The sequence below is a fragment of the Sceloporus undulatus genome, chromosome 3, assembly GCF_019175285.1.
Source record: "Sceloporus undulatus isolate JIND9_A2432 ecotype Alabama chromosome 3, SceUnd_v1.1, whole genome shotgun sequence".
NCBI lineage: Eukaryota > Metazoa > Chordata > Lepidosauria > Squamata > Phrynosomatidae > Sceloporus > Sceloporus undulatus.
In genome coordinates this window covers 47,702,515-47,729,531 of record NC_056524.1, presented here as the reverse complement: position 1 = coordinate 47,729,531, position 27,017 = coordinate 47,702,515, and the positions used below count along the sequence as shown (strand labels likewise).

The 27,017-nt window shown below is 39.4% G+C and overlaps 1 protein-coding gene across 4 annotated transcripts in view; it reads right to left on the bottom strand.

The window, feature by feature from the left end:
- Positions 1 to 27,017, bottom strand: part of ILDR2 (immunoglobulin like domain containing receptor 2) — a 65,754-nt gene that overhangs the window by 29,684 nt on the left and 9,053 nt on the right. For all 4 annotated transcript variants that reach the window (XM_042460358.1, XM_042460359.1, XM_042460360.1 and 1 more), the window contains exons 2-3: positions 19,334 to 19,666; positions 17,670 to 17,789 (exon numbers count right to left, since the gene is read on the bottom strand). In XM_042460358.1, the coding sequence (XP_042316292.1) occupies positions 17,670 to 17,789; positions 19,334 to 19,666 (453 nt within the window). The remainder of the gene's footprint in view (positions 1 to 17,669; positions 17,790 to 19,333; positions 19,667 to 27,017) is intronic.

Genomic DNA, 27,017 nt, shown 5'->3' with positions numbered 1-27,017 from the left:
CAGACTGAAGAGTGAAGTAATTCCTAAAAACCAGGCAGTATTTAAAAAAAGAAGATATTCCTCCATTGGGAGGACGGGAGGAGGTGAACAAAGGTTGCCAAATTCTTCAGCACAGAGCCTGAGAACATCTCATTTCAATTGTCTCCAAGACAAAACTTGCAATACTCTTCCACCACTCATCATTCAGTTGTTGTTTTCTACCTAAACGTTATTAGATGATCCTAGTTACAATGAAGGGGAGCACTGGCCCGGAAAACATAGTGCCAAGTTGGAGGGCCTCATGCCCTAGGGCAAAATGCAGTGTTCTTGGGGGTCCAAGGACGACTATAGCTGTTGCATAATGGGTTGATGTTTCTGAGCTTCTGTACAGATGTTTTCCCCTACGTTCTGCTGTGTTATTTGCTGTCACATCTACTTGGACTTATGGAAACCCTAATGAATCAAAGAACTCCGAGAGGCCAGGTCATCAACAGCCCTGCTCAAGTCTTGCAAACCCACAGTCATGGCACCCTTGATTGAAACAACTCATCTATAACGTGGTGTCAAAACTTAAACATACAATATTGTGTCATTTTTGGCCCCACTCTTTTGTATCCTCCTCAGAGAACAGACTCAGAATTCCAAAGGAATTGTCTGTGACAGATTGGAGAACTGGGCCAAATCTAACGAAATGAATCCCAAATGGGTAAATGTAAGGTACAGTCAGCCCTTCCCTTATGCCAGGTCCATTGCAGACCCCCTGCATAAGGAAATACCACATATTGAAAACAATGGGGCTTGTACACATGGTGTGGCACATGCACCATTCCTATTTCTGGTACGTACTTCAGCATAAGCTGAAAGCTCTTATGGTACGCCTGTACTATGTCTAGGCAGGAAAAATGAAACACCCAATTATAGGATGGGTGACACTCATCTTGAAAGTAGTATATGCCAAAAGGATTTAAGGGTCTTAAAAGACCACAAAGTAAACATAAGCCAACAGTGTGCTGCAAGAAAAATAAATAAATAATGCAATTCAATGCAATTTTGGGTTGGATCAACGGGAGGATAGTATCCAGATGAAGGGAAGTATTAGTGCCACCCTATTCTGCCTTGGACAGATTTCACTTGGAATACTGTATCCAGACCTGGCCACCACAGTTTTAGGAGGATATTGACAAGCTGGAACATATCAAGAGAAGGACAATCGAGATGAACAAAGCTCTCAAAACTAAGCCTTATGAGGAATGACAGAGGCAGCTGGATACATTTAGCTTGGAGAGGAGAAGACAGAGAAGCCACATGATAGCTATCTTTAAATATCTGAAGGGATGTCATGTAAAAGAAGGAGAAAGTTTGTTTTTTGCTGATGCGGAGATTATAACATGAACCAACTGATTCAAATGGAAAGAAATTAGATTCCACCTAACATTAAGAAGAACTTTTTTACTGTAAGAGTTGTTCAACAGTGGAATAGATTGCCTCAGAGGGTGCTGGAATCTCCAGCTCTGGAAGTTATTCAACAGAGGCTGAATCAACATCTTTCTGGAATGCTTCAGGTGTGTATTCTTGAATAGCAGGGAGTTGGACAAGATGGCCCTTGTGGTCCCTTCCAACTCTGAGGCTGGTTACAAACCGGCACTTGGGACGCCCCTGGGTCTAATGCGGATTCTGTCCGTACAATATGGCGCCGGCCGTTCCACACGGCTGGCGCCATCTTTACGTATCGAACGCTGTGCGTCCGAACGTGTCGCGGCGCCTGTGACGTCACGAATGCGCCCCTGGCGCCTTGCGACGTCACAGAGGCGCCGCAGAGAGAAGCTCCATTTTGGAGCTTCTTTTTTGCTCCGTAAGGGAGCCACGCGGTGTGGCTGCGACGGCTCCCTTACGGAGCAAAGGGCGGCGGCGGCAGACCGCCTCAAAGCGGTGGTCTATAACCCGCCCCCGATTTGATTATTTTATGTATTGGCCCCACCAACCAATGAGTAGAAAAAAAACACAGGGATGTGAGCAGTAGAGTTCCCTCAGGAATACATAGTGAGATCAGTACTTTTTAATTTACTCATAAATGACTTGGAATGGTGAGATGGCAATGTTTTCTAATGCTACTCAGTTATTTAGGTGGTTAGAACAATAATGGATTACAAGAAGACCCAGAAGAATCTCTACAAAGTGGGAGATATGGGCATTTAAAATGGCAAATGGGTTTTAGTGTAAGCAGGGGTAAAGTGTTGAATACAGAGACAATAAATTAATATCCTTAACTTCACCCACCCTTGATGGGATCAGCCAAGAAAGGGATCTTGGAGTTGTGCTGGAAAGCTTGAAGAAAACATCAACCCATTATGCAACAGCTGTAAAAATGGCAAGTTCTATGTTGAGCATGATTAGAAAAAGAAGACAAACACAGAACTACCACTATTATACTGTCCTTATATAAATTCTTATATAAACTGTGCAACACATCTGGAAGCCTGTGTACACTTCTAGTCACCATATATATATATTAAGGGACATGGTTAAAACTAGAAAAGGGAAGAAAAATTGTTAAGATACTGAAGTGACTACCCTCTGTGGAAAGGTTATACATTTAGGGTTGTGTAGATTGAAGAAGAGAGGTAAATGGAAACTCGATAGAAGTGCATACAATTATGGAAGGTGTCAAGAAAGCAAACAGAAAGAAGCATTTCTCACTCTTTCATAGCAATAGCAGGTAGGATCAGCCACTGAACTACAGTGAGAGATTCAGGACTGATCAAGGAAGTACTTCTTCACACAGCGTGTAATTGAACTATTGTAGTGATAGCTGCCAACTTGGATGCCAATTTCAATTCATGGGAGCTAGCCCACTGCTGAGCACTACTCAGTATCAGAAGAAGAGCCTCACTATCATGTTATTCTTTCTGAACAGTGCTTGAGAATAAGAGGTGTAAAATGTATTTATCTTCATGTCATTCTTGTGGGCTTCCCAAAGGCAACTGGGTGGTCAGGGTGTAAAGAGATTCCAGACTAGACTGGCCTTTAGATTGAGCTTGGATCTTCTTATCTTCTTGTTGGGGACTATCAAATAGGGTTGTTGGTTTTGGGGAGGGGGGGTTCGGGGGGTTGATATCATGAAAGAACTTATTTTTCAGAACTAAAATGCCCATCCCTACTTTGTTCCAACATATTGACACCATTAATTTGGCACAGATATGTTCCATCATCATTGGTTCTTAACAGAGCACCCTGCTCCAGAAAATGCATTCACACAAAACAGTATGACCAATCTAGGTATTTCAGTAGGAACCACTACAGAGTAAATATCTCACTCCAGGAAAAGGAACTAAACCTACCCTACATGATTGTCTCTTATCAAGGGACAACTTCTTCCAGTTAAATAATCATCTGAGGAGGGGGGCAACAGCAGAGACTAATGGCAGCATAATCACAGTCCTCCAACCCCCTTCCACCCATTTTATTTATTTATTTATTTATTTATTTATTATCATCAAGAGCCTGTCAAGCTGGTCTGAATTGCATCAATATATTTCAAAGGGCACCAAGGTATGAAAAGAGTAGCAGCTGATGGCTACCTACAAAAAACTATAGATGCCAGCCATGAAAGCCTTTGACTTCAGATCTAAATTTATTTATTTCAGATGAGATTTAGGTAAAATTATGGACCAACCCACTATGTTGTTCCATTTCCATTAGTATGAAGGATAATGCTTATAAAATTATATATAGGTGACATTATTGTACCACAAAACTATTATGGAAAAGTGTTCAGTCAATTTGCTGGAGAGGGTGGGGAGTGAGGCACGTTAGTTCACATGTGACTAGATTGGCCAAAGATGAAAGAATTTTAGGATAGTTTACTTACGCTTTCTAAAGATATTAAAAAAGAAAAAAAATGTAAAACAGGTTAATTATTCTTATTTTCTTTCATTCTTGATTAGAATGCATTGCTACATAAATACTTAAGTTCACAACTTTTGTTAGCCATGCATAAAAAAAACAGCCAACATTTGAAATGTACAGATGATTTGAAAAATCAAACATGATTCCAAGGAGTTTTGGATTTGGTACTGTATGGGAAACTGGCCATGAACATAAGGTATACTGGAGAAACTAGAGAGAGCAGGTTTGTCAAAAATTGTTCCAATTTATTGACTGTTTGAACAACAAGAGTTGACTTTGGATTATCCTGTTACATTACCAGAGATTTTGGAAGGACCTATTTATCCTGGCCTGGCCATGTAAACCCACTGGGTGACCTTGAGTAAGTGACATTCCCTCAGTCTCAAAGGATGGCAATGGCAAATTCTCTCTGAAGAAACTTGCCAAGAAAATCCCTGGATAGCCCTAGGGTCTCCATAAGTCAGAAATGACTTGAAGGCAAGAAAACACACACACACACTTATTTAAATTGTGGTGAAGGAGCCTACTGGTAACATAATTACACTTGTCTTTTTGTTGGAATCTTTGATGACACTCTTAAATGACTGGACTTCAACAGAATCTTAAAAGTACATTTGTAATATTCATATTCTAATCATTTGCTTTGTTTGTTCACAGACTGACTTTTTAATGTTTTGTTCTGAGATGTTTTCAATAAAAATGGATACATGTAATCTGAATGAACCTTCATTCCCGCAGAGGCATAAGCAAGGACAGGCATTCTACCATTATGCCTGTTCCCATAATTGTACACTGGGAATGCATCTCAGTCTGGCACTTAACGAGGTGCCAAACTCAATTCACAATCAAAAGCAGGCAAGCACAGAGTAGGAACATGCTGGCAAGAGAAAATAGCAAATTTAGTTATCCAGCTAACAGATCATCCATCTTGGCTTCCTGTTTATTATTGCTTGTTCACACTGGAGAGGGAACTGCAGATATTTGAAAAATGGGTTGTAACAGTAGCATGGTTTACAACTTCTTTTCCATAAATGTCTCTTTATCAGAAGGGCCACAACCTCTCCTTTTCTCATGTGTCAATGACTCATAGCAGCCATCCTCCTACTAGGGTAACTAGATGGCCCAGTTTATTAGGATTGTCCCAGATGGTTACATCCAAATGCCAATTTTGTCCTTGTTTAAAAAAAAATTCTAGGACATGCTGCCATTGTCTCTATTCCCCCTGCACTGCTGATTATACCTTTTATGCAAGCACATCCAGCAGCTGCCTCTCAGTCATTTCCTCAAATGCACCTGCTGCCTCTCAGTTAAATGCGGAAGCTTGAGCCATGCAAATAATCAATGTGTAACAAGTGTAGAACAAGATTTACAAAGAAGTAGCTCATGCTGATTTGGCTTGGGCTGTAGAAATACTGAAGTAACTTAATTCAATACCTGAATTAAATGAAGAGAAAGATATACTGAGTCAGTACTTAGAGAGAAAAAACAATTACCTCACCAATACACACACAAATGCATACTGGAAGATGAAGAGAAACAGTAAAATTACACAGAAAGAGATGATAAACAGTACGAGAAAAAAACAGATGATGAATATTGGGGGAAAGGCATGTCCTATAAATGGGCAAGGTGCCTTCCTTGATTCCTAATACTAACATTTTTTGTGAATGGATTTTCTAAAAGTATAGGTTGCCTATGTATTCATCTTGTATGCAGAAAATATCAAAAGAAGAGCAGGTTTAAACTCAGAAGAAGGAGGTTAAAGATAGGAGGAAAGAACATCAATAATCTAATTATGCAGAGGACACCATACTACTAGCAGAAAGCATCACGGAACAATTACTAAGGAAGGTCAAAGAAGTGCAAAGGCAGGCTTAATGCTGAACACAAAGAAAACAAAAATAATGATCATGGAGGAGCTATATAAATTCAACCTAGACAATGAGAAAATTGAAACAGTTAAAGATCCCATACCTTGGATCAGACTCTGATTAAGAATGGAAACTGCAGTCAGGAAATCAGAAGTCTAGGACTAGGAAAGGCAACTTAAAGAACTGGACAAGATGCTAAAATGCAAAGGGCTTCCTCTTTTGTCAAGCTTTCCCCCTGTAAAATGAAGCTGTGTATTCCCATTCCCATCGATTCTCTGCCTTACCCTGTTGACTGATTGTGTTCAGATTTTGTATAATTTGTATTAGTGGATTTTATCTATTTTCATGAGATGTTTTTAGTGGTTTTTATATCGTCTGTAAACCGCCTTGATCTATGGAAAAGCGGTATACAAATAAAATTTATTATTATTATTATTATTATTATTATTATTATTATTATTATTAACCAACACCTTGTACAGTGCCCGTAAACTGATAGGCAGCCAATGCAAAGATTTCAAGATAGGTGTAATATGATCGAACCTAGATTTACATGTGACCGATCTGGCTGCCATATTTTGAAGCTTCTGAATGTGGCACAAGGGTAACCCCATGTAGAGTGTGTTGCAGAAATCGAGATGAGAGGTTACCAGTGCGTGTACAACCGTTTCTAGGCCCCGCAACTCCAGATAGGGTCGCAGCTGGTGTATCAGCCAAAGCTGATAACAGGCACTCGTGGCCATCGCATCTATCTGTGAAGACAGTTGAAGCGATGAGTCCAGGAGCACCCCCAGACTGTGAACACAGTCCTTTAGGGGAAGTATGACCCCTTTCAGGACTGGTGAACATATCTCCATACCCAGATTAGGGTTACCTATCACGAGTACCTCTGTTTTGTTTGGATTCAGCTTAAGTCTGTTTTCCCTCATCCAGTCCATTTCTGACCTCAGGCAGTCATTCAGAGAGGAGATGCTCTCCTTGGTCACTGAAGCAGTCCGAGACATAGAGAAACAGATTTGGGTGTCATCATCAGCATACTGATAACACCCTGCCCCATCTCTCCGGATAATCTCACCCAGCAGCTTCCTGTAAATGTTAAATAGCATGGGAGACAGAATGGTGTCCTGTGGGATGCCAGATGTCAGCTCTCTTTTAGAAGATCAGCTGCCTCCCAGCATCACCATCTGGAACCTGTCCGAGAGGTAGGAAAGGAGCCACTGCAAAGCAGAGCCTCCAATTCCTAACTCTCTCAGGTGCTCCAGAAGGATACCATGGTCTATGGTATTGAAGGCTGCTGAGAGGTCCAAGAACACTAACAGGGCCACACTTCCCCTGCGCTGCCTGGACAGAGATCATCAACCAAGGCGACCAAGGCAGTCTCTGCTCCGTATCCTGACCTGAAGCCTATTTGAAATGGATCTAGATAATTCATTTCATCCAAGACTGTTTGGAGTTGGTTTGCAAAATTGTGGTGCATCCAATGAAATCTGCAAAAGAAACTGAGGACACATCTCAGGATGGTTGTTTTATTGGGTGGGGGGAGCCCAATATGTTTTGGCCTCTTAAAGCCTTCTTCAGGGAGCTATAAATAGGTAAAAGTAAAGATTTTCCCTTAACATGAATGTCTAGTCATAATGACTGTAGGGAGTGGTGCTCATCTCCATTACTAAACTAAGTGTGAAGACTACTCTGTGAGTCATGTGGCCAGCATGAGTGTACAGGACGCTATTACCTTCTCAATGAAGTGGTACATATTTATCTACTTGCATTTGGATGCTTTTGAACTGCTAGGTTGGTAGAAGATGGGATTAGTGATGGGATGTTACATGGCACCTGGATCTCAAACTACCAACCTTCCAATCTTGTGATCGTCAGAATTGGTCTCTTAACCACTAAGTCACCATGACCCTCAGGGTGCTACTGTATAACAAATTATAAAAAGTACAACATGTAAATACATAATATTACATTAAATAAAATAATTAATGCATTGCCTATGGCCTGTACATACCTATTTCATAGCAAACCTCAAAAATTTCTGGAGTAGGAACTCTGAAACCATGTGCTGGACAGGTAAAAATATGTGGGGAAAAAGGCTGAAGGAGTTGTTGTTGGGTTGTTGTTTTTAATACCTTGTAACTAGGGGGTAGAAAAGATATAGATAACTCTCAAGGACACAGTAGCTGAATCTGATATAAAGGAATGGGGAGTGAAGATGGTCTTAAAAAGTACACACAGGCCAAAATGCATGGGGATAGTTTTACTAGTAAAACTATATTTTGGGCATCCTTAGATGTCTCTCCAGTTTCTTTAGTTGGTTTCATTGGATGCTCCCCAGTTTTAGCTGTGGGGGAAAAAAGCTGGCCATTTTCAAGACAGATCTCAGACAAGATCAATCTAAAGTGGAAAGGCTGTTAGAACTCTGGAATTTAAAATACTAGGATGAAAGTAATGCCATTAAATAGGACATTGAAAAGATTTTGAAAATAAACATGGATGGTCAAAGTGAGGGAAAACAATACATTTGCAACCAAAAATACAATAAAATAACACTAGGAAGCATATTTAGGAGAAGACTTCATGATAATATTATTCTTAGAGGTTTAGGATTATGGTAATCTGCTTCTCGAAACTGACAACAGGAACTCATTCGCCAGGGCGTAAATTAATATGGAACCGTTTGTACTTCCAGCAGTGGGAGTGTGCATCTCTTTGACTATGCTTTGGCACTGTTTGGGCCTTGGCACTTAGAAGTGATCCCATAACAGCATTAAAATACACTGGAGGGGAAATGTAACTCTTGTAAATCAGAGGGGCATCCAGGAAGCTGCTGGGAGATTTATTGGGAGAGTGTGACTACTGAATTGAATCCCTCTCAGAGAAATAAACTTTTCTTTTCTTCTCATCCCTCATTTTCTCTGTTTGTCAATCAAGGGAGAAACAGCAACCGCTATTCCCGAGATCAAAGTTTTAACAGGCAACAAAGACTGCCAAGCAGGCTGTTACCATAGAAACCTTAGTAACTAAAGCCTTTGAATTGTGCTGGTTTCCTTTGTTAGTGACATGTGGCTGAGGCTGGCAAGTGAGAATGAATGGTGTGGAAATCTTTTGGCAACAAGTCGCCTTTCTAAACACTCTTAAAGGAGTCAGGAGTAAGGTTGGCCATAGAGATTCAAGCACTACCACCAGTGTCATATAGCTTTGCAACAGAAAAACTGGTGGAAAAGCTACACAATGCAGAGAACAACTGAGCACCACTACCCTCTTTCCAAAACAAGCATCCACACATGCCAGTGAAAGATAACACTGCTTATTTCTTTCTCCTTTTTTTCTTTATAACGGGCTTGCCTTTTTAGCCCTTTGTATCTTTGCAATGTTCATGTACAAACTTGTTCATGAGTGCCAGAACTCAGTCCTGTAGCAGGGCTCTGGGTCCTGGTCCATCATGCCAAACAGCTCTCAGCCTGTGTGCTGTACTAAGTTTTTGCCAAAGAATGCCTAACCTACCAGAGCCTCTTGATATGGCCCTGGCCTCCCAAGGCTCAAATGAATGAGACTTGGGGGCTTTACAGGCAGCCCGTAAAGGGCAGCAGGATGCTATCCCTTTCCCTGCCAGATTGGGGATGCAGCAACCATATAGACCCCAACCCGGCAGGTCCATGGTTCAAATAGAAGCTGCAAAAAGCGGCTTCTTTTTGTGCTGTGGAAAGGGTGCCATAGCCACTGGCGCCACAGCTTTCTGGTGCTCCTTTGGTTCAGCACATGTACATGGTGCGCCAAGGGAGCACCATGATGCAATGGGGAGGGCAGCATCATGCCAGTATGGGGGCAGGTTGGGGCGTGCCACCATGCTACCACTCTGCCCTGATGCCAGATTTATCGCCGATCTGTTCAGGGCTTTAGAGACTCGTGATCAAGGACTTCTTTTCTTGTTATAAAAATGCAGTGGGACAGGGGTATCTCTCACTGAAGGAGAATAAGAAGGGTTGCTCAAACCTTTTCCTTCTGGCCATTTTGGGAATCAGAAGTGAACAAGAAGGTTTTCCCATACAAGGGCATCTTTCCTACACATATGAGAAAGCAACTGGACTGGTTTTAACTATGAAAATGGCCTGAGAGAAGAGAATAAGCACTCCTTCCCCAAATTCAACTTGATGGCCTACATTACATTTGCCAGATTCTTTGCTCCCACAGTGGAAGAAAGGCAGGATATTAAATATATACAAATAGACATATAATTACCTGCATTTCAGATCATATGACTGTAGTGTCTCATCTAAGTTTGGCATGGGTGAAGTGCAGTCTTACCAGGCACACGCAGCCTTGGGAGTCTGTTTTGTGGCCCATGAAGCTGCCCCTCCCCCGAGTACCCACACTTCCCAAATCTTTTAAAATACATTATTATTATTATTATTATTATTATTACCTGGTCAACACCAGCCAAATGCAACATCTCTACCTCCACAGTCTCCAGCCCTCCCACAATGTTTAAACCCCTCCCTCCATGGCCCAAAATCACTTGAAAATAAAACAGGATAGTTGTACATGAGAGCCATCATGGTGTAGTGGTTTAAACATTGGGCTATGACCCTGGAGACCAGGGTTCAAATCTCAGTTCGTACATGGAAACCCACTGGTGGACCTTGAGCAAGTCATACTCAGCCTCAGACAATGGCAATGGAAAACCCAGTTTGAAGAAACTTGTGAAGAAAACCCCATGATAGGTTCACCTTAGGGTCACCATAAGTCAGAAACGACTTGAAAGCATACAACAACAACAAAGTTGTACATACATTATCTGACTTACAAGTGACATTTCTGGAACAAAATAAATATCAAAGTAAGACTGGAAAGAAAAATAGCTGAATTGTGATATATCACAAATTCCATTAGCAGACATATGAACACAGATCATTTGTTCATGCTTTCATATTAATACACAAGTCCTCACAGCTACACATAAGCACATTTACTGATTTTTACACATCAATATTAACAGACTATTTTAAGCACTACTACCAGTCACTTGAAAGAACTGGATAATCTTACAGCACTCATAGAAGATTTATGGACGGGGTCACACAATCTTTCTGTGCCTTATTACAGTCAATCTCACTTTCACAACTATGTAACTATGTTTAAAAACCTGTGGCTTTCATATCATTCTATCAGTGCATCTGAAGGAGCAAACTGACATCCACAAAAGTTTGTGGTAAAATATAAATCCGTCTTAGGTAGACAGGAGTACTTTTCTTTTCTTTTTTTTAAAAGAAAAAACTAGATGGGAAACCCTCAATACACCCAATGAGGGTTGAGCATGTTTAGGGCATGCTGCCGGGGAAAATGAGAAAATACGGGAAGGCTGGAATGTAACAGAGTGGCTGGAATTTTGAAAAGAGGCATTCCTCACTGAAACATTGAAATAAATAAAAATAGATGCATGTTTCATTAATTCTTTAATTTTTATATGTTTTAAATGCTTTTATATGTATTGTTTTAATTTTGACTGTTTTAATGATTACACTGATGATTTTGACTAGTGTCCTGCTATGAGTCACCATGGGTCCCACTCTGGGAAAAAGAAAGCATAGAAATAAACAAACAAATAAATGTAGGCTCCATTTGTCTAGCTTTGATGTAAAAAGGCTGATTCAGGTTCTTTCCACACTTGAGCCCTTCCACACTGCAGAAATATTGGCAAATCGTTGAAAGTGGAATTAAAACTGAGGCTCCACACTAGTACTTAATATAGTTCTATTTAGCTTTCCCAACAGGCAAGATCCTTGTATTATACTTACTGACAATTGAGGTTCTTGCCAATGTTAATTGAAAATTTTCTCTTCATAAATCTTGTCTGGTTCAGTGCTTCCCATTTAGTTAGTCTAGCCTTGAAATTGTCCCTTTAATACTTCCATTAATTGTCCTCGCATAGTACAATTTCATTACAGAAATGGAAAACACATATGAAGAAATAATCTAAGTACTGTAATATAAGCCTCTAACATTGGAGATATTCAGAAAATTCATTCAAGAGCAAATTTATCCCCAATTTCCCAGCCAAGATCAAGAGGAAGCAATAAAATGGGGAGGATCTTCAAACAGGAGAAATTTCATTACAGGTACATCGCCCACTGCCCCAGAAAGACCACACTTGTTTTTTTTTAAACACACAGCCTTTGATCTGAGCCATCATGGCTCTCCGTAGGTTTAATGATTAGAAGAGAACTGAATGTCTAAATAAAGTTTATTATCTTATTTATGCAGTTTATATCCCAGCTCCCCCCCCCAAAAGAGGACTCAATTGACTTATAAATTATATGATCATTGAGGATTCACTGGTTATAGTGGATCAAAGGACATTTTTCATGCTGAAACATTTTCTAATGGGAAAGTACATATTTCTAGCACTTAAGAAAAGGCAGTTCTGAAATACTAGGAATATGTGAGTTCTTTATCCATAGCAATACCAGATGTGATGGAATGGTGTGTGGGTGATAGTCTAGTAGCAACACCTAAAAGAACTCTACCACATTACAGCTTATGACCTTTCACAATTTGTGTTTTTCATCAATGCTCATGGTGTAACCTTTTACACCTACAATACTGAATAAAAAGCATGAAAAAATTTATATCTTCTCTTGTAGTCTTGTTTTCTTTTTAAACAGAATTCTATCAAACAGATTCTTTCTCATGAAAACACATGCCACAATGCTTGTTTCTCCAAAAGCTTCAAAATGTGAACTGAGAAAAATATCTGTTCACTATATTCCCAGAAGCAAGGCTAGTATTCCAAACTGCACTATGTTGAGAAGTGACTGCATCACTAATGTGGTAGCATTACTTTAGGTATTTGGGTTAAATTTATCTAATTCAATAGCTAATCCATCCAATCCATTTTTTCCCCAGAAGAGAAGACCCAAGCTTTGCAAATTTCAAATAGTGAATAGTAATGTTGAGTTTTATCCTAATTACCCTAGAGGCACCAGATCCCATCTGATCTTGGAAGCCTCAGTACAGGTGCTGCAAGCTATATTTCAGAACAAGAAGCTGGCAAAACCACCTCTACACATTCCTTGCTAAGAAAACCCTATGAAATTCATGGTGTCGACATAAGTTGACAGATGTCTTGAAGACACATATACTGCTGAGATGCCATTTTGAGAATGCGCAGAAATCTGTAATCATAACAAAAAATTTATCCCTCTCTGAAGAAAAGGAAATCCAAAATTGTACGGGCTGTAAAGCTGTGAAGAAGACTAAGTATTTAGGCATTTGGATCGCTAGCAAAAATACTGAACTTTACAAAAATAATTATAAATCTATATGGAAAAAAATTAAGCAGGACCTTCTGAAGTGGTCTAATTTGAATTTGTCTTTTTCAGGAAGAATCGCTGCAGTTAAAATGGCAGTACTACCGAAACTTAATTATCTATTTGCAAACATTCCTATAATTTCAAATCTGAAAATAATAGAATAATGGAATAAAGAGATAAGGAAGTTTGTATGGGCAGGAAAGAAGCCACAGGTGAAATGGAAAACCCTGACTGATACAAACCTTAATGGCGGATGTAATTTACCAGACTTCCAGGCACATTATATAGCTAACACTTTAACATGGGTAAAAGAATGGATAAGCCTGACAGATGAAAAGTTACTTGCCTTAGAGGGTTTCAATATTCCTTACGGCTGGCACGCGTACTTGTGGTACAACAAAAACAAAAGTAATAGAGACTTTAGACACCATTTTGTTCGAAATGCCATCCTTACATCTTGGTTAAAGGTGAAACAACTCTTTTGTAGAAAGATCCCGGGGTGGATCTCCCCTCATGAGGCTCTCTTTAACAGATCACAAATTTCTAAATGGCTGAGATATGAAGATTTAATAGTGAAAAATGACAACAACAACTATAGTTTGAAAAAGGCGGAAGATATAACTTCCATGGAGGTCAAAAAACATTGGTTTTTATATTATCAATTGACAAACAGATTTAAAATAGACGCAGAGACAGAAAACTTTGAGACTGAAAATACAGAATTGGAAAACATATTACTAAAGGGCAAAAAGAAAATTACATCTAAACTATATAAAGTCCTATTGCTCAGAAAGGTGGAACAGGATGTTGTGAAGGATTCCATGATCCAATGGGCAAGAGACCTTGGTAGAACAGGGGATCTGGAAAGCTGGCAGTATGCCAGGGAAAAAACATTAAAATTCACTGCCTGTCAAAACCTTAATGAAAACTTTTTAAAAATGGAGTTTCGGTGGCATCTAACTCCGGCAAAAATTGCGAACACGCACAAAGGGAAGAGTAATCAATGCTGGAAGTGCTCAAAAGCTAAAGGAACTTGGTTCCATGATTGGTGGGAATGCCCAAGGATAAAGAAATATTGGAAATGAATTCATTCTGTAATAACTAAAATCCTTGGAATAAAATTTGAACAAATCCCTGAAATATATCTTCTAAATATGGCAAACAAATTTCCAAGGAAAGTCAAAGCTACTCACTGGCACCAAATTCTTTATAACTGCTGGAAGATTACTATTGGCAAAATACTGGAAATCAATCGAAATTCCACCGATCGATGAATGGCTACTAAAAATTCACGATATGATGGAAATGGACCATTTAACAAGTATTCTTCATGGGAAAGATGAGAGAAAGATTGAAAAGGACACTTAACAATGAGAAGGATAGGGAGAAATAAAGCACCAAAAAGCAATAAAATACTTTTAGAAATTATTTAGAAATGATGCATATGTAAGGTAACACGGTAAAGTGCAGTAATAACCACGCACAATGTGTGTTATATGTGGGAAGTACAGTTGTTTTATTTATTTATTATGTTTGTAAATATTGGAAATTATAATGTTTGATCAGTGGATTGCTGTTGGAGATACAGTGAATTTACTGGATTGTAGTTGTAGATAAATATATAATAGTTTATTTAAAAAAAGGTCAGATCAAAAAACGCAATCACATATGTTAGTTCTCAGTTTTTCCTTATTCTGCAAGATCTAAATTGATAGCTTCGGATGCTATATTCTTTCCCATTTCTAAATCAACAGTTTTAAAATATCATAATCCAACAAATAAAGAAGAGTTTTAAAATAAAATGAACAAAAGCTAAGGAAATTTTCTTAGCTATGTTTGATTATCCATATTTTTTTTATTAAAGAAACATATTTGGTGATTGTCAAAATTCACTCTCCCTCTGCCAAAAAAAGCCTGAATGCACACATGCGATAATGCAGATTTCTGTGGATTTCAGCAGATATTCCAGGAAAAACTGCAAAGTGTTTACCATGAAGTTTAAGGAGCTTTTTGGGGGGATGGGTGCAAAAAGCTTTAACTCCTGCAAATCGCATGTGACCAGATCACATTCTATTCAACAGGAATGACTAATCCTTAGTCTCAGGTAGGTTTACATAGCATAGGGAATATTTTCCCTACAAAGGGCTGTTGACTAATAAGCCAAGCCAAATGCAATAGTGAAAAACGAAAGAGCCAAACATGGGTGGAGTTTGTAACACTGTATAGAGCAGTGCCTATCTGACATGGCTATCTTTTATGGATACAAGCAATTTTTCCTACTTTTTCCTAATGTGTCAGGAACCAAATCATATTTGTGCCCAATGGCTACAACTGTTTCTTTCCTGGAAACTCACCATGGACCAGCAGCTGATAGCCCATTTGATGAAACTGGCCAATGGATCTCTATAGAAGGAAAGTGATTTACCTTTTTGTGAAATTAATGTTTTGATGGAAAAGAAAATATAACATTCATGGGAATATTCTTTGACTTTTAACTTCATCAGTTTATCCTTAAGGAATGGGTACTTTCTTGCACTATAGCAGCCATTTTGTAACGGTTCCTACAACAGTCTTTAAAAAATGAAACGTTAAAAGAAACTTCATAACAGATTTAGATCCAGATTTCTGTGAACTTAGAACATTAGAAGGAACTTCGTGACAGTGAGAACGGTTCAGCAACAGAACCAATTGCCTAGAGAGGTGATGAAGTCTTCTTCTCTGGAAAACTGGATGTCTTCAAAAAGAGGCTTGTTGGTGATACTCTAGCTGGAAATCCACCTCTGAGCAGAGGGTTGGACCTGATGATCCATAGGGCCCTTTCCAACAAACTATGGCAATCTCTGTCTCAGCACATTACTTCTTTAGATTATGTCTGAATAGTAACTTGAGCCTTAAATCTCAAAGTCCACCAAGGACATATAATTTAATATAATATTCAGAATGTACATATTATGCTTCTGATAACAGATTTTAAACAGAAGTAAAATATGTATCAAGAAACAAAAGAGCTTTGACATACTATGTTAATTGTTAGTTTATCAGTTGTTTTGGGATTTATTAACCTTGTGGATTAAATCCACAGGAGAGAGTTGGATTTAAAAAAACACCAGTCTAATTGCAGAACAAAATAATTCCATATATATACAGGACACTTTTCAAGCTCAGTCTGACTTATTTTGATGCATAGATGACAGAACCAGCAGCTAACCTTTCTAGTCTATCTCAGATGTGGACCCCTGCAGCTCTCCAGAATTTTTTGGTCTACAACTCCCACTAAATCTAGGCATCACAGGCAACAGTAAGGGATTGTAACAGTTGTACTCAAAAATCATCTTGCCCACTTATCTACCAATAACCTTGGAGTACCGACCAGGTACAACTAATGTTGAGCTAGCACAGTTCACATTCTACCACACTGTATGTCAGTCCCACTCTGCTCTTTTCCATGCTGTAATTGTCCATTCTAGCTGAAAGAAAAAAGGAACAAGCTACAAAGGAAATAAATTTACAGGAATCCTTGTTTTTCTGTTTGGCTTGATTTTAAAGATTTTCTGCACACCATCTCATTTCTCTGTCCTGTTTTTCTTACAGTTTTATTCAGATTTCCAAGCATTTTAAGGACAACACAACTAAGAACATTAGAACATAATAATATAATAAGAACGACATTGGGTCTGACCAAACTCTTATCCAGTACAGCATTCTGTTCACACAATGACCAGGTGCCCATGGGAAGCCCACCATCAAGACATGATTGCAACTGCATCCTACATCTTTTGCTCTCCAGCAGCTGCTGCATTGAAACATATTGCCTCTGATGCCAGAGGTTCACATATAATGACTAGCAGATGTTGACAGCCCCATTCTCTATGAATGTATCCAGTTGCCTTCTAAAGCCATCCAAGTTGGCAGCTACCACTACATCTTGTAGCAATGAGTGTCCTCATTCTTATCAGTATTCACTTTGTAAAATACTGTGTTTGTTGTTGTTGTGTGCCTTCAAGTAATTTCTGACATGAGGCCACGCTAAGGTGAACCTATCACAGGGATTTCTGAGGGTGGGAGTGCGTGATTCGCACTAAGTCATGCGTAGGGTTTCCACAGCCAAGCAGGGAATCAAACCCTGATCTCCAGAGTCCTAGTCCTACGCTCAAACCACATACACCACACTGGCTCATACAAGGTTTAGGGTATATGTATTTTAAATTACATATATATGGTATTTATTTTAATGTGAGTCATCAGGAGTTTCACAGAAGATAAAAGATAGAATAAAATAACTTAGGTTAACTGAGATCACATCTCAGAAAATTCCTCTCCTTATGGAATTTTCCCACTGAAATTTACTAGGAAAGAACTAGCACCCAACACCCTTTCTCACATGTAATCTGACAGCTCGAAGTAGTTATACTGGCTGGGATCTTATATTAGATTCACTCAAGCAGAAACAGCAATGCATAGTACAGGATAATAAAGAATAAGACCCAGAATATTTTACAAGCCTTTTTGTACTTAATACGTCACACATAGGTAAGTACACTGAAAGAAGCAGAGAAGCAGGCTATGTTTAGTGAAGGAGAAAGCTTAGCAAACAGCTCACCCAGAACGAGCAGCTCCACTGACTCCTCATTCTTGCCCTCCACATCATCAGGTGTAATAATCAGGCAGTAGTAGAGCCCACTGTCTCCCCACATCAATTTTCCAATCTGGAGATCTGCATCTAAAAGACAACATAAGAGAAAAAGCAGAATCAGATGCACAGATAAAGGTAAAAAAAAATCCAAGCTTTCATCACCAATTGTCACTGGCAAGGGAGGTTTTTCTTGAGTGACTAAACTCAGTCTATAAAGAATATCATAGGGCCCATACAGACAGGCCAAAATAAAGCTGCTTTGGTTCACTTTGGAGGTATGTTTTTAAAATGATGCATGCATTCTAAGAGGCCAGAAGCTGCGCCAAAACTGTGCTCCACTCCTTAGGACCAGAGCATGGCTTTGGTGTGGCTTCCAGCCTCTTAGGATGCATACATCATTTAAAAAGCATACCTCCAAAGTGACCCAAAGCAGCTTTATTTTGGCCTGTGTGTATGGGCCCATAGTAAAGGTCCAACACAACCCAGAAAACTAGTGCACTCCTTTTATTGCTCTGGATTTGAACACAGGAAGCCAATATTCAAAATCTTATTTTGTTGAGAACACATTAGTTTGATCATTGTACAACAAAAATATATAAACATATCATATATATAAACATAAAAATATATAAACATATGCTATGTTCTGAGCTAAGAACCTGAGCTCTCCCTCCATTCCATCTGGTGCCATCCTGCCATGGAGGGAGAGATGCAGGCTCAGCTCCATTGGGCCTGGCCTGAGCTAAGAAGCAGAGCCCTCCCTCCAGTCCATCTGCCTTGGTCCAGGCCTCAAGGGAGAGAAGAACTGCTGGACCTGATCCCCTTCCCCACCACCATTCCCTTCTCCTTTTGTGTCCTGTCTTTTTAGATTGTAAGCTTGAGGGCAGGGAACCGTCTAATTAAAATTAATAATTGTAAGCTGCTCTGAGAGCCTTTAGGGCTGAAGGGCGGGGTATAAATACCGTATATAAATAAATACTGAGACTGCAAAAATAAACTGTAACTTTTTGATTCCAAAGGGTATACATTTCAGATAAAATCTGGGCCCAGATTACATAAAACAATAAAGGAAAAGGTCTATCTGTGCTTGGTGGCACAGGTTGATTTACACTAGCTGGCCCTGGTGCATTTCAAAGCTATGCTTCTTTGATGAAGACAGATTAACTGAACTGATAATTCCGCAAGACATCTCATACATGCAGAACCTCTCCAGATAGTCCAGCTGTGGCTTTATTTATGCCAGGCATAAACAGATCTATTTTTCTAGGATTTAAATCTTCTTCTTCTTTCCTTTTTTCTTTTTACATTTACTGATTGTTTTCATGCTGTCTTTAGATATTTTTATAAGCCTTCATTTCTCTCTGTCTTTCTTAGCTTCTTTTCATTTTATTGATATTTGTAGTTTTAATACTTTTATTGAAATTTCTTTGATGTAGACTGCTCTGGGAAGATGATGTATTTGATGAAGACTGCTCTGGGAAAAGTAATAGCTATTGCTATTGCTATGATATGTCTGTAATAATGATCAAGCATTAATTAAGTACACTGATTGTCATAAAGAAAAATTAGAATATAGTTTATTCATAAGAAGGGCTCAAATCATGAACAAACTGCAAGGAAAATACAGTTACCATGGACAATGGTGACATCTCTTCCTTTGTAGAATTCTCCAATTGTGATCATAGAGCCCTGCTTGGAAGCCACAGGACGGACTGTTCTCCGATTGTCCAAACAGTCCAGGTGGGGGTCCCATTCCAAGTTTCTCTTGTTTACTGCCTGTATTCCTGCAGAGACCACTCCCAGAGCTTCTCCCATGCGGTCTTGGCAATAGGATTTGAACTTCCATTGTATCACAGCTGGTTGAGTGGAAGAAGTGGAAAAGTGGCAACGAAGCACAACAGGCTGAAAAAGCATGGCTACTTTTTTCTTTTCAGGCACCATGACTTGCAATGCCTCAGTCAGGGCTACAAAACAAAAGCATGGGTGTTACTGACCTGGCAAAATATAAAGCATCTTTTCAGTGATTTTAATGGGACAATAAAATAAATGGAAGATGTCTGCCCCCAAATATCACTGAGTTTTAGTACTAAGAAAAGTATGCTGATGAAATATAGCAGCAAGGTGCTTTTAAACATAGCAGCGCAACACCAAATTGGTTTGGCTACTGAATTACAGTAAGAACTGCATGCTTGGATACTTCTCTTTCCTTTCCTTCTCTGAGATAGCTATGAGGATAAGTATGAAAAGTTTTGTTTCCATTTTTTTTTATTAAACTCAATTTGTCATCTTCTCTATACCCAACAAATAGTTTTAAGTTTGATTTGACAGAAACAAGCCAACTTGAAACCAGTGTATAGGAATGTGCCCTTTTTCAACAACCAGATTACTCAAATCTCTAGGTTCTAATGTAACATTGACCTGGAATTTATCCATTTCACACTAAATCATGATTAATCAAAACATCTAAATAACCCCATGAAGAACTGTTAATAAGCTTTCCATTACCATTTTCTTCAGATTTGGTTAATGAACCAGGAAATATGGGTACTGTACATGTTTCCTGATATAGGTGAAACATAAGCAATTTTAAACCTTGTGTCAAAATTTCAAACCCACAATAAAGGATAAAGCTATCCATGGCTACAAGTCAAGACAGATACATAGTAGTTCTATCATCAGATCCAGGATGCTTCCGAATACCCTTGCTAAGGAACCTAAGTGAGAGGGTGCTAATTCATGGGTTAACTGTAACATATTTCTTAAACATATACAAACAGATAAAAATAAGACAATGGAAAGGTTTCATTGTTCCTTTGTTGCACAGTGGCTGGTTTGGCAGACCAAGAGAAAAGCCCTTGTTCCTCCTTACTCTCCTTTAAAGTAGTTGGATGGTCCAGATGAGGGGATGCGGGTCACACCGTGTGACATCCCAGAAGGGGGGTGACACCCTGTCAGCCCTCGCCCCCACAGACACTCCTTGGGCCCATGTGGATGCCCCTCAGGGCCACTCCATGCCTCGGGGGGGGGGGGTCTACAGGACTCAGGGGATCTCTGACCCAGGTGGGCAGCCATTTCTACAGTCTGTGCAGCACATCCCCTGGCCCACTCAGCTGTTTCCCAGCCCTGGACGTCCTGCCAGAAGTCCGACCCAGAAGTCTACCCCTTGCACTGGGTGACACCAGTGCAGGATCCCCACTGGTCCAAAGAGCAGCCTTTTCCCACAGCTTTGCACTATGATTCTGCATAGCTTTTAGGATAAGCAGATGTGCTTGGAAAATTATAGATTAACAAAAAAAATATCCTCAAGCATCAAAAGAACTAAAGGAGAAAGCCCAGAAAGATTTACAGCAAGGCTGGCCAAGGTCCCATGTCCAAATGCAGCCCACCCAATCTTTTTTAAACCACCTCCTACAAGTTTCTCCTTTCTTGTAAGCAATAGAACATAGTAAAATAGTGTGCCTTAAATGGTAAAATCATGGTTTGCTTTTTGAAATTAAAAAAAAATCAAGTCATAGATGGTTGAATAATAACAACAAACTGCTTTTTACCCAGTCCTAGACTCAAGGCAGCTTACAGAAGTTAAAACAATCACATCTAAAAAAATTACATTATACAAAAGTTTAAAATATAATTAAGCTATCAAACTAACAATAAAATTAAAATCAGTTAAAAGCATAACCATTAAAGAGAATAACAAACCACACAGCACATGAAAAATTCTTTCCTCCTGAGCAGCCAGTACTCAAAAGCCTGCTGAAATTTAAAAAAAAAAGATCTTCACCTGTCTATGGGAGAATAGCAAGGAATATGTAAGTCTAATGTCTTTAGGAAATGAGTTCCAGAATGTGGGAGCAGCCACTGACCAGGCCCTCTCCCATGTTCCTAACAGATGTACTAGTGAGGGTGGTGAGACAGAAAGAAGGGCCTCCACAGGAGTTCTCAAAACATGGGCAGTTTTGTAAAGAGAGAAACAGTCCTTTGAATAATCTGGACCTGAGTTGTATAGGACTTTGTAGGTCATAACCAGAGTTTTAAACTATGCCTGGAAACAGACCAGCAGCCAGTGGAGCTGTTACAAGAGTTGTGAACTTCCTGTAGTTGACCCCAGTTGACAATCTGGCTGCAGCTGAAGTTTGGACCAGCTGAAGTGTCTGAGCATACTTCAAAGGCAGCAGCATGTAGATGATTACAATAATACAACCAGGATGTGGCTAAAGCACTGTCACCATGGCCAGACATGATGTTTCAAGAAGGGTCACAGCTGGGACACAAGCCTTACTATGCAATTGCTTTCCTGGTCACCAAAACCTGAGCATATAGGCTTCTGAACTCAATTCAGAAATACATCCAAGCTGTTTGCCAATTTTTTTCAGAAGCAGTGTAAGCCCAACCCAGCTCAGTCTGAATCCTTATTCCCTGGTTTGCCTTTCTACTGACCAGGAGCACCTCTGCCTTGTCTGGTTTAAGTTTCAATTTGTTTTCCCTCATCCAGTCTGTTATAGATGACAAGCTGTCTTGGTTTAGAACTAGAAGACTACTTCCATGGCTGGATGTGGAAAACAAAATAAATGGATTTTATCTATATATTGATGGCATTAAACTCCAAAACTCTGGATAAACTGTGCGTTTCATATATGTGTTAAACAGCATGGAAGGGAAAACATCCCACAGGTCAGTGGCCAAGGAATCAAACAAGAGTCTTTTAGAACAACGTTCTGGTTTTACCCATTCAGGAAGAAATAGGATTACTATAAAACATTACTTCCAAGTCTCATTCTAGTGAGGCAACACAGGGATAGCAAAGTAAATACTGTAGTATCAAAGGCCACTGAGAATTCCTGCAGAACCATCAAGGACAGCAACCAGTGCTGTCTCTGTGCCATAACCAGGTCTGAAACCAGAATAAAAAGGATCCTGATAATCCATATCACCTAGAAACTCCTGGAGCTGTATGGGCACCACACACTTCAGTACCTTGCCCAAAAACTGAATAGTGAAAGCTGGCCAGCAGCTATTCAATATGATGGGATCCAGGGAGGGCTTTTTCAGCAATGGTCTTATAGCTGCCTCCTTTAGGCATGACAGAATCTTGTTTAAGTGAGGCACTGACCACTCTTTCTACCTGTTCTGCCAGTCCCCCTATGGCTTTTTTAAATAAGCCAGAAAAGGCCTTATACACATGTGGTGGGGCTCAACTTTCCAAGAATTCTGTTCACCTCCTCAGGCTGCACAAACTAAAAAAAAGGTTGCCATGCTAGTCACAGAGGGCTGTCAAGTGGCCTGGATTTTCATTGGTAGCAATGTACTAACTCCAACTCTGGCATAAAAATAAAACTTACAATATTACAACATTATATATTATTTTATACTTATATATTTTTATTAAATGCATTAATTTATTAAAAGCTTAGCTTATTTCAAATTTATTTTTATGGGAATTTAGGAAACTTTTATTGTTCAGATATTTTAATAAAATAAATATATTTTATGTTCTATCCATCTAACTAGCCTGATTATTCAAGTGGTAGTCTTGTGCTACATTTTACTATAACAAATGTGTTTTAGTAACAAATATACATTTGCCATTTATGAAGGAGACAGAGTCACATAGTAGAATAATAGAGGAGTTGGCACCAGGAGTCAAAGGATTGGTGTATCACCTCCACAGCCCTGGTGGTAAAGAAGTTTATTTGTTTGTTTGCTTGTTTGTTTGTTTTTTGCCCACATTGCTGCAGAGTAGATCCTTAGCTTGTGTTCTATTGGTCCCACTCTGAGTTTTCTGCCAATCTTGCTCTTGTAATTTTCTCACTTGTTTCACTTCTGTCAGCAGCCTGGAAAACCAGGAGACTAGTTTGGCTCTACTCCATGAGACAGGGTGCTCAGGCCCAACTATGTCCTCCATTCAGATCATTTCTTCATTCCAGAGCTCAGCCAGGGCTTTGACAGCATTTCCAGCCAAAGCAATATGAAAATCCACAAGAGTCATCAGATCCATAAGCCTCCTGAGGCCAACCATCCTAACTGAGCCACACACACACACACACACACACACACACACACACACACACTTTTGCAAGGATTCTGAGTCCCCAGCAAATCTAAACTCCTGCGGGTAGCTTTCCATTCATGACCATAAAACTATACATAAGTACTCTTGCTCCACACCCAGATCATCATTACCCCACCCCACCCAACATGGAAAACAACGTAAAGTCAAAGGCTTTCATGGCCGGCATCCATAGTTTTTTGTGGGTTTTTCGGGCTGTGTGGCCATGTTCTAGCAGAGTTTCTTTCTGACGTTTCACCAGCATCTGTGGATGGCATCTTCAGAGAATGCTTTGCTCACACAGTATATATACACCCAATTTCTTCCAGGCAAAGCATTCTCTGAAGATGCCAGCCACAGATGCTGGCGAAACGTCAGAAAGAAACTCTGCTAGAACATGGCCACATAGCCCAAAAAACCCACAAAAAACTATAGAAAACAGCATTCAGAATGTACCCAGCGGCATCATTGTGGCCAGATACCACTCGGGAAAGACCCAGTATTGTCATGGGAGATGTGAAGACATAAGCCACTAAAGGTATTTTATTCTTGCTGAAATCAGTGGAATTAAATGGTCTTATTCAACCGTTTCAATGAAGAAGAGTTGTTGCTACTTCTGTGTGTTGTTATTTTTTGTACTGGTGTTGCACTTCATTATGATATTTTACTGAACTGTTGACTTCTGTTTTAAACTACGTTTCCATTGTTTTTTGTTTCCTTCAAGACTAGACAATTATACAACTAATAAATGCAATAAATAAAAATACATCAGGTTTAAATTTAAGGTGACAGGATATTGAATATTATAGCACATTTGCTCACTAATATTTATAATCACCATCGTAATTGCAGACATTTCTGAACTGGCTAACAAAATAATATTCATCATCATCATCATCATCATCATCCTGAACTGACTAAGGAAAAAATATCTCTATACAGGCTGAGTATTCTTTAGGTAGAATTCCAAAACTGGAAATGCTCCAAAATCCAAATCTTACTGATTTAAAGTTTGAGAATAATTTTGGACCTAAATTAGTGGATGACTTAATCCAACACTTGGTAGATTCTGCTTCACAATTATAGGAAGAGTCAATAGTGAAGGATCAAAAAGATGTCGCTATGAATGCTTGACCACCACAAGCCAGCTATCCCTGTGGTAACCTTTCAGACACCTCCTATACTGTATATACAAGACTGGAGAGAGAAAGATGTGGCTCAAGAGAGACAGGATCTGTGAACGGCAAAAGGTGTGGATTCCTGCCATTTCCCAGATCCTCAGTTTCTCTCCAGCTTCTTTATGTCTCATTAAGTATAGGCAAATACCAGTATTCCAAAAACAAAAAAGCAAAAACAAAACAAATATCTGAAATATGGAACACTTCTGGTCCCAAACATTTTCGATAAGGGATACTCAACCTGTAAAACTATTTTAAAAAGAGGAATAAGAGTTAAAAAGTAGTGACAATTTCTCATAGGACAAAGTGTGAGAAGTATGGGTTGGAAGATATTCAGTATTACTTTTACATACAGTTTAGAAAACATCTCTAGACAATGTAATGAATATCATTTCAACAGCCCCCACAAGGTGAAATAGAAGCTGTGGTTTTAAATGGATCTATGGTACTACTGATGCATTCATGACTTTTATGAAATGAGCCCTCTGTTCCTCAAATATTTACACATCTAAAAAAGGCAACACAAAGAACAAGCTCACAGTTCTGAAGGAAGGTGAGATTCCTCATGTTGAGAAATGATGAGGAATTGCTTGAGGAGATTGTAAGGTAGGATGTGAGAGAAAGAAAATAAGATTAATTATAAGATTATCATGTAACAATATATCAAGTACTGGGATGTACAGGAGAAAGTAAATATAAGAAGTAAAAGATCTGAAGATTGATGCAGACAAAAAAGATGAAACCTCAGTGAAGATGGAGGGGGTTGGTGGCATTTTTGTTTTGTTTTGTTGCTATTTGTCATCAAGTTGGCTTCTATGTATGGCAACCCTAAGAATTAGAGAGTTTCATGAACCCTAGTCATCAACAGCCTTGTTCAGATCTCCCAAGCCCAGAGCCATGGCTTCCTTTATTAAATTAATCCACTTGTAATGTTTTTCCCCACATTTTCCACAGCCTTCCACTTTACCAAGCACTACTGTCTTTTCAAATGAGTCATGGATTTTTCTGATATGTCCAATATATAATAGCTTCAGGCCCCATTCAGACTGGCATCAAAGATCTGGAAGGAACTGGGCTGATTCAGATGCCCCTCCCCCAAATCTCTGCGTTAGCAAGTGCCCACTGCAAAAAGAGGGGCATTTTAAATCGAATGCATTCTGTGCCTGCTGCCAAAGGTGCCTGCTGTCAATCAAGCGATCGTCATGGTGACGTTTTGCAGGGGCAGCGGAGTGTCCTCTCCCCTCTTTTTTTTTAAAGAGCCATGCACAAAATGCCCCAAGTGTCAATTTTTTAAAAATCTCTTTTTTGTGTGTTGTGTGTATATGTGGGCATTTGGGTCAGATCTGCCCCGTCCCCATTTTCAATCCCATGCAAGCTAATGCATCCCCCACTCCTTGCCCCCCCCCAGAATGCCTCTTACACATGAAATAATAATAATGATAATAATAATAATAAATTCCTCACCTCGGAAATGCCAGAAAAGGATGCAATTGCCATGCATTCTCTTTTTTTGCTTTTAAAAGCAATTAAGGGCTGCCTCTGAATTCAGTAGCAAAAGCATGTATCATTTTGTCTAATTGACAAGAGCAAAAAAATGTAACATTCCAATTGTATGTCTAGCCCTTTGCAACATTTGTAACATTTCCCCTTTGCTGGAAGCGAGCAGATGAAAGGGAAAGTGAACAAGCTGCTAGCCCTGGTCTATTTGCCTCAAGAAAATAAATCATGCACGTATTTGGTCAAAAATAAATTTTTAAAAATATGAAAGTGGGGGGGGGGGGGGCCTGATGTGAGCTCCGTTCATGCCCTGCCTTTGACCTGACCTGACCTGACCCTTTTCCTCCTGCTAGAGGAGCTTTACCATTGCCTTCCACTGAGGCTGAGAGAGTGTGACCTGTCAGTTCCAACTAAAGTAGACCCATGGAATCAATTGGGAATAAAATGGAAATGCAGCGCAGGCATTCCTGTAGCATCCTCATATAACACTAATAATAATAATAATAATAATAATAATAATAATAATAATAATAATAATCCAGGAGCAACAGGAAAGTAGAACAAGCAAGCACCCAAAAAATAATGCGCATAAAT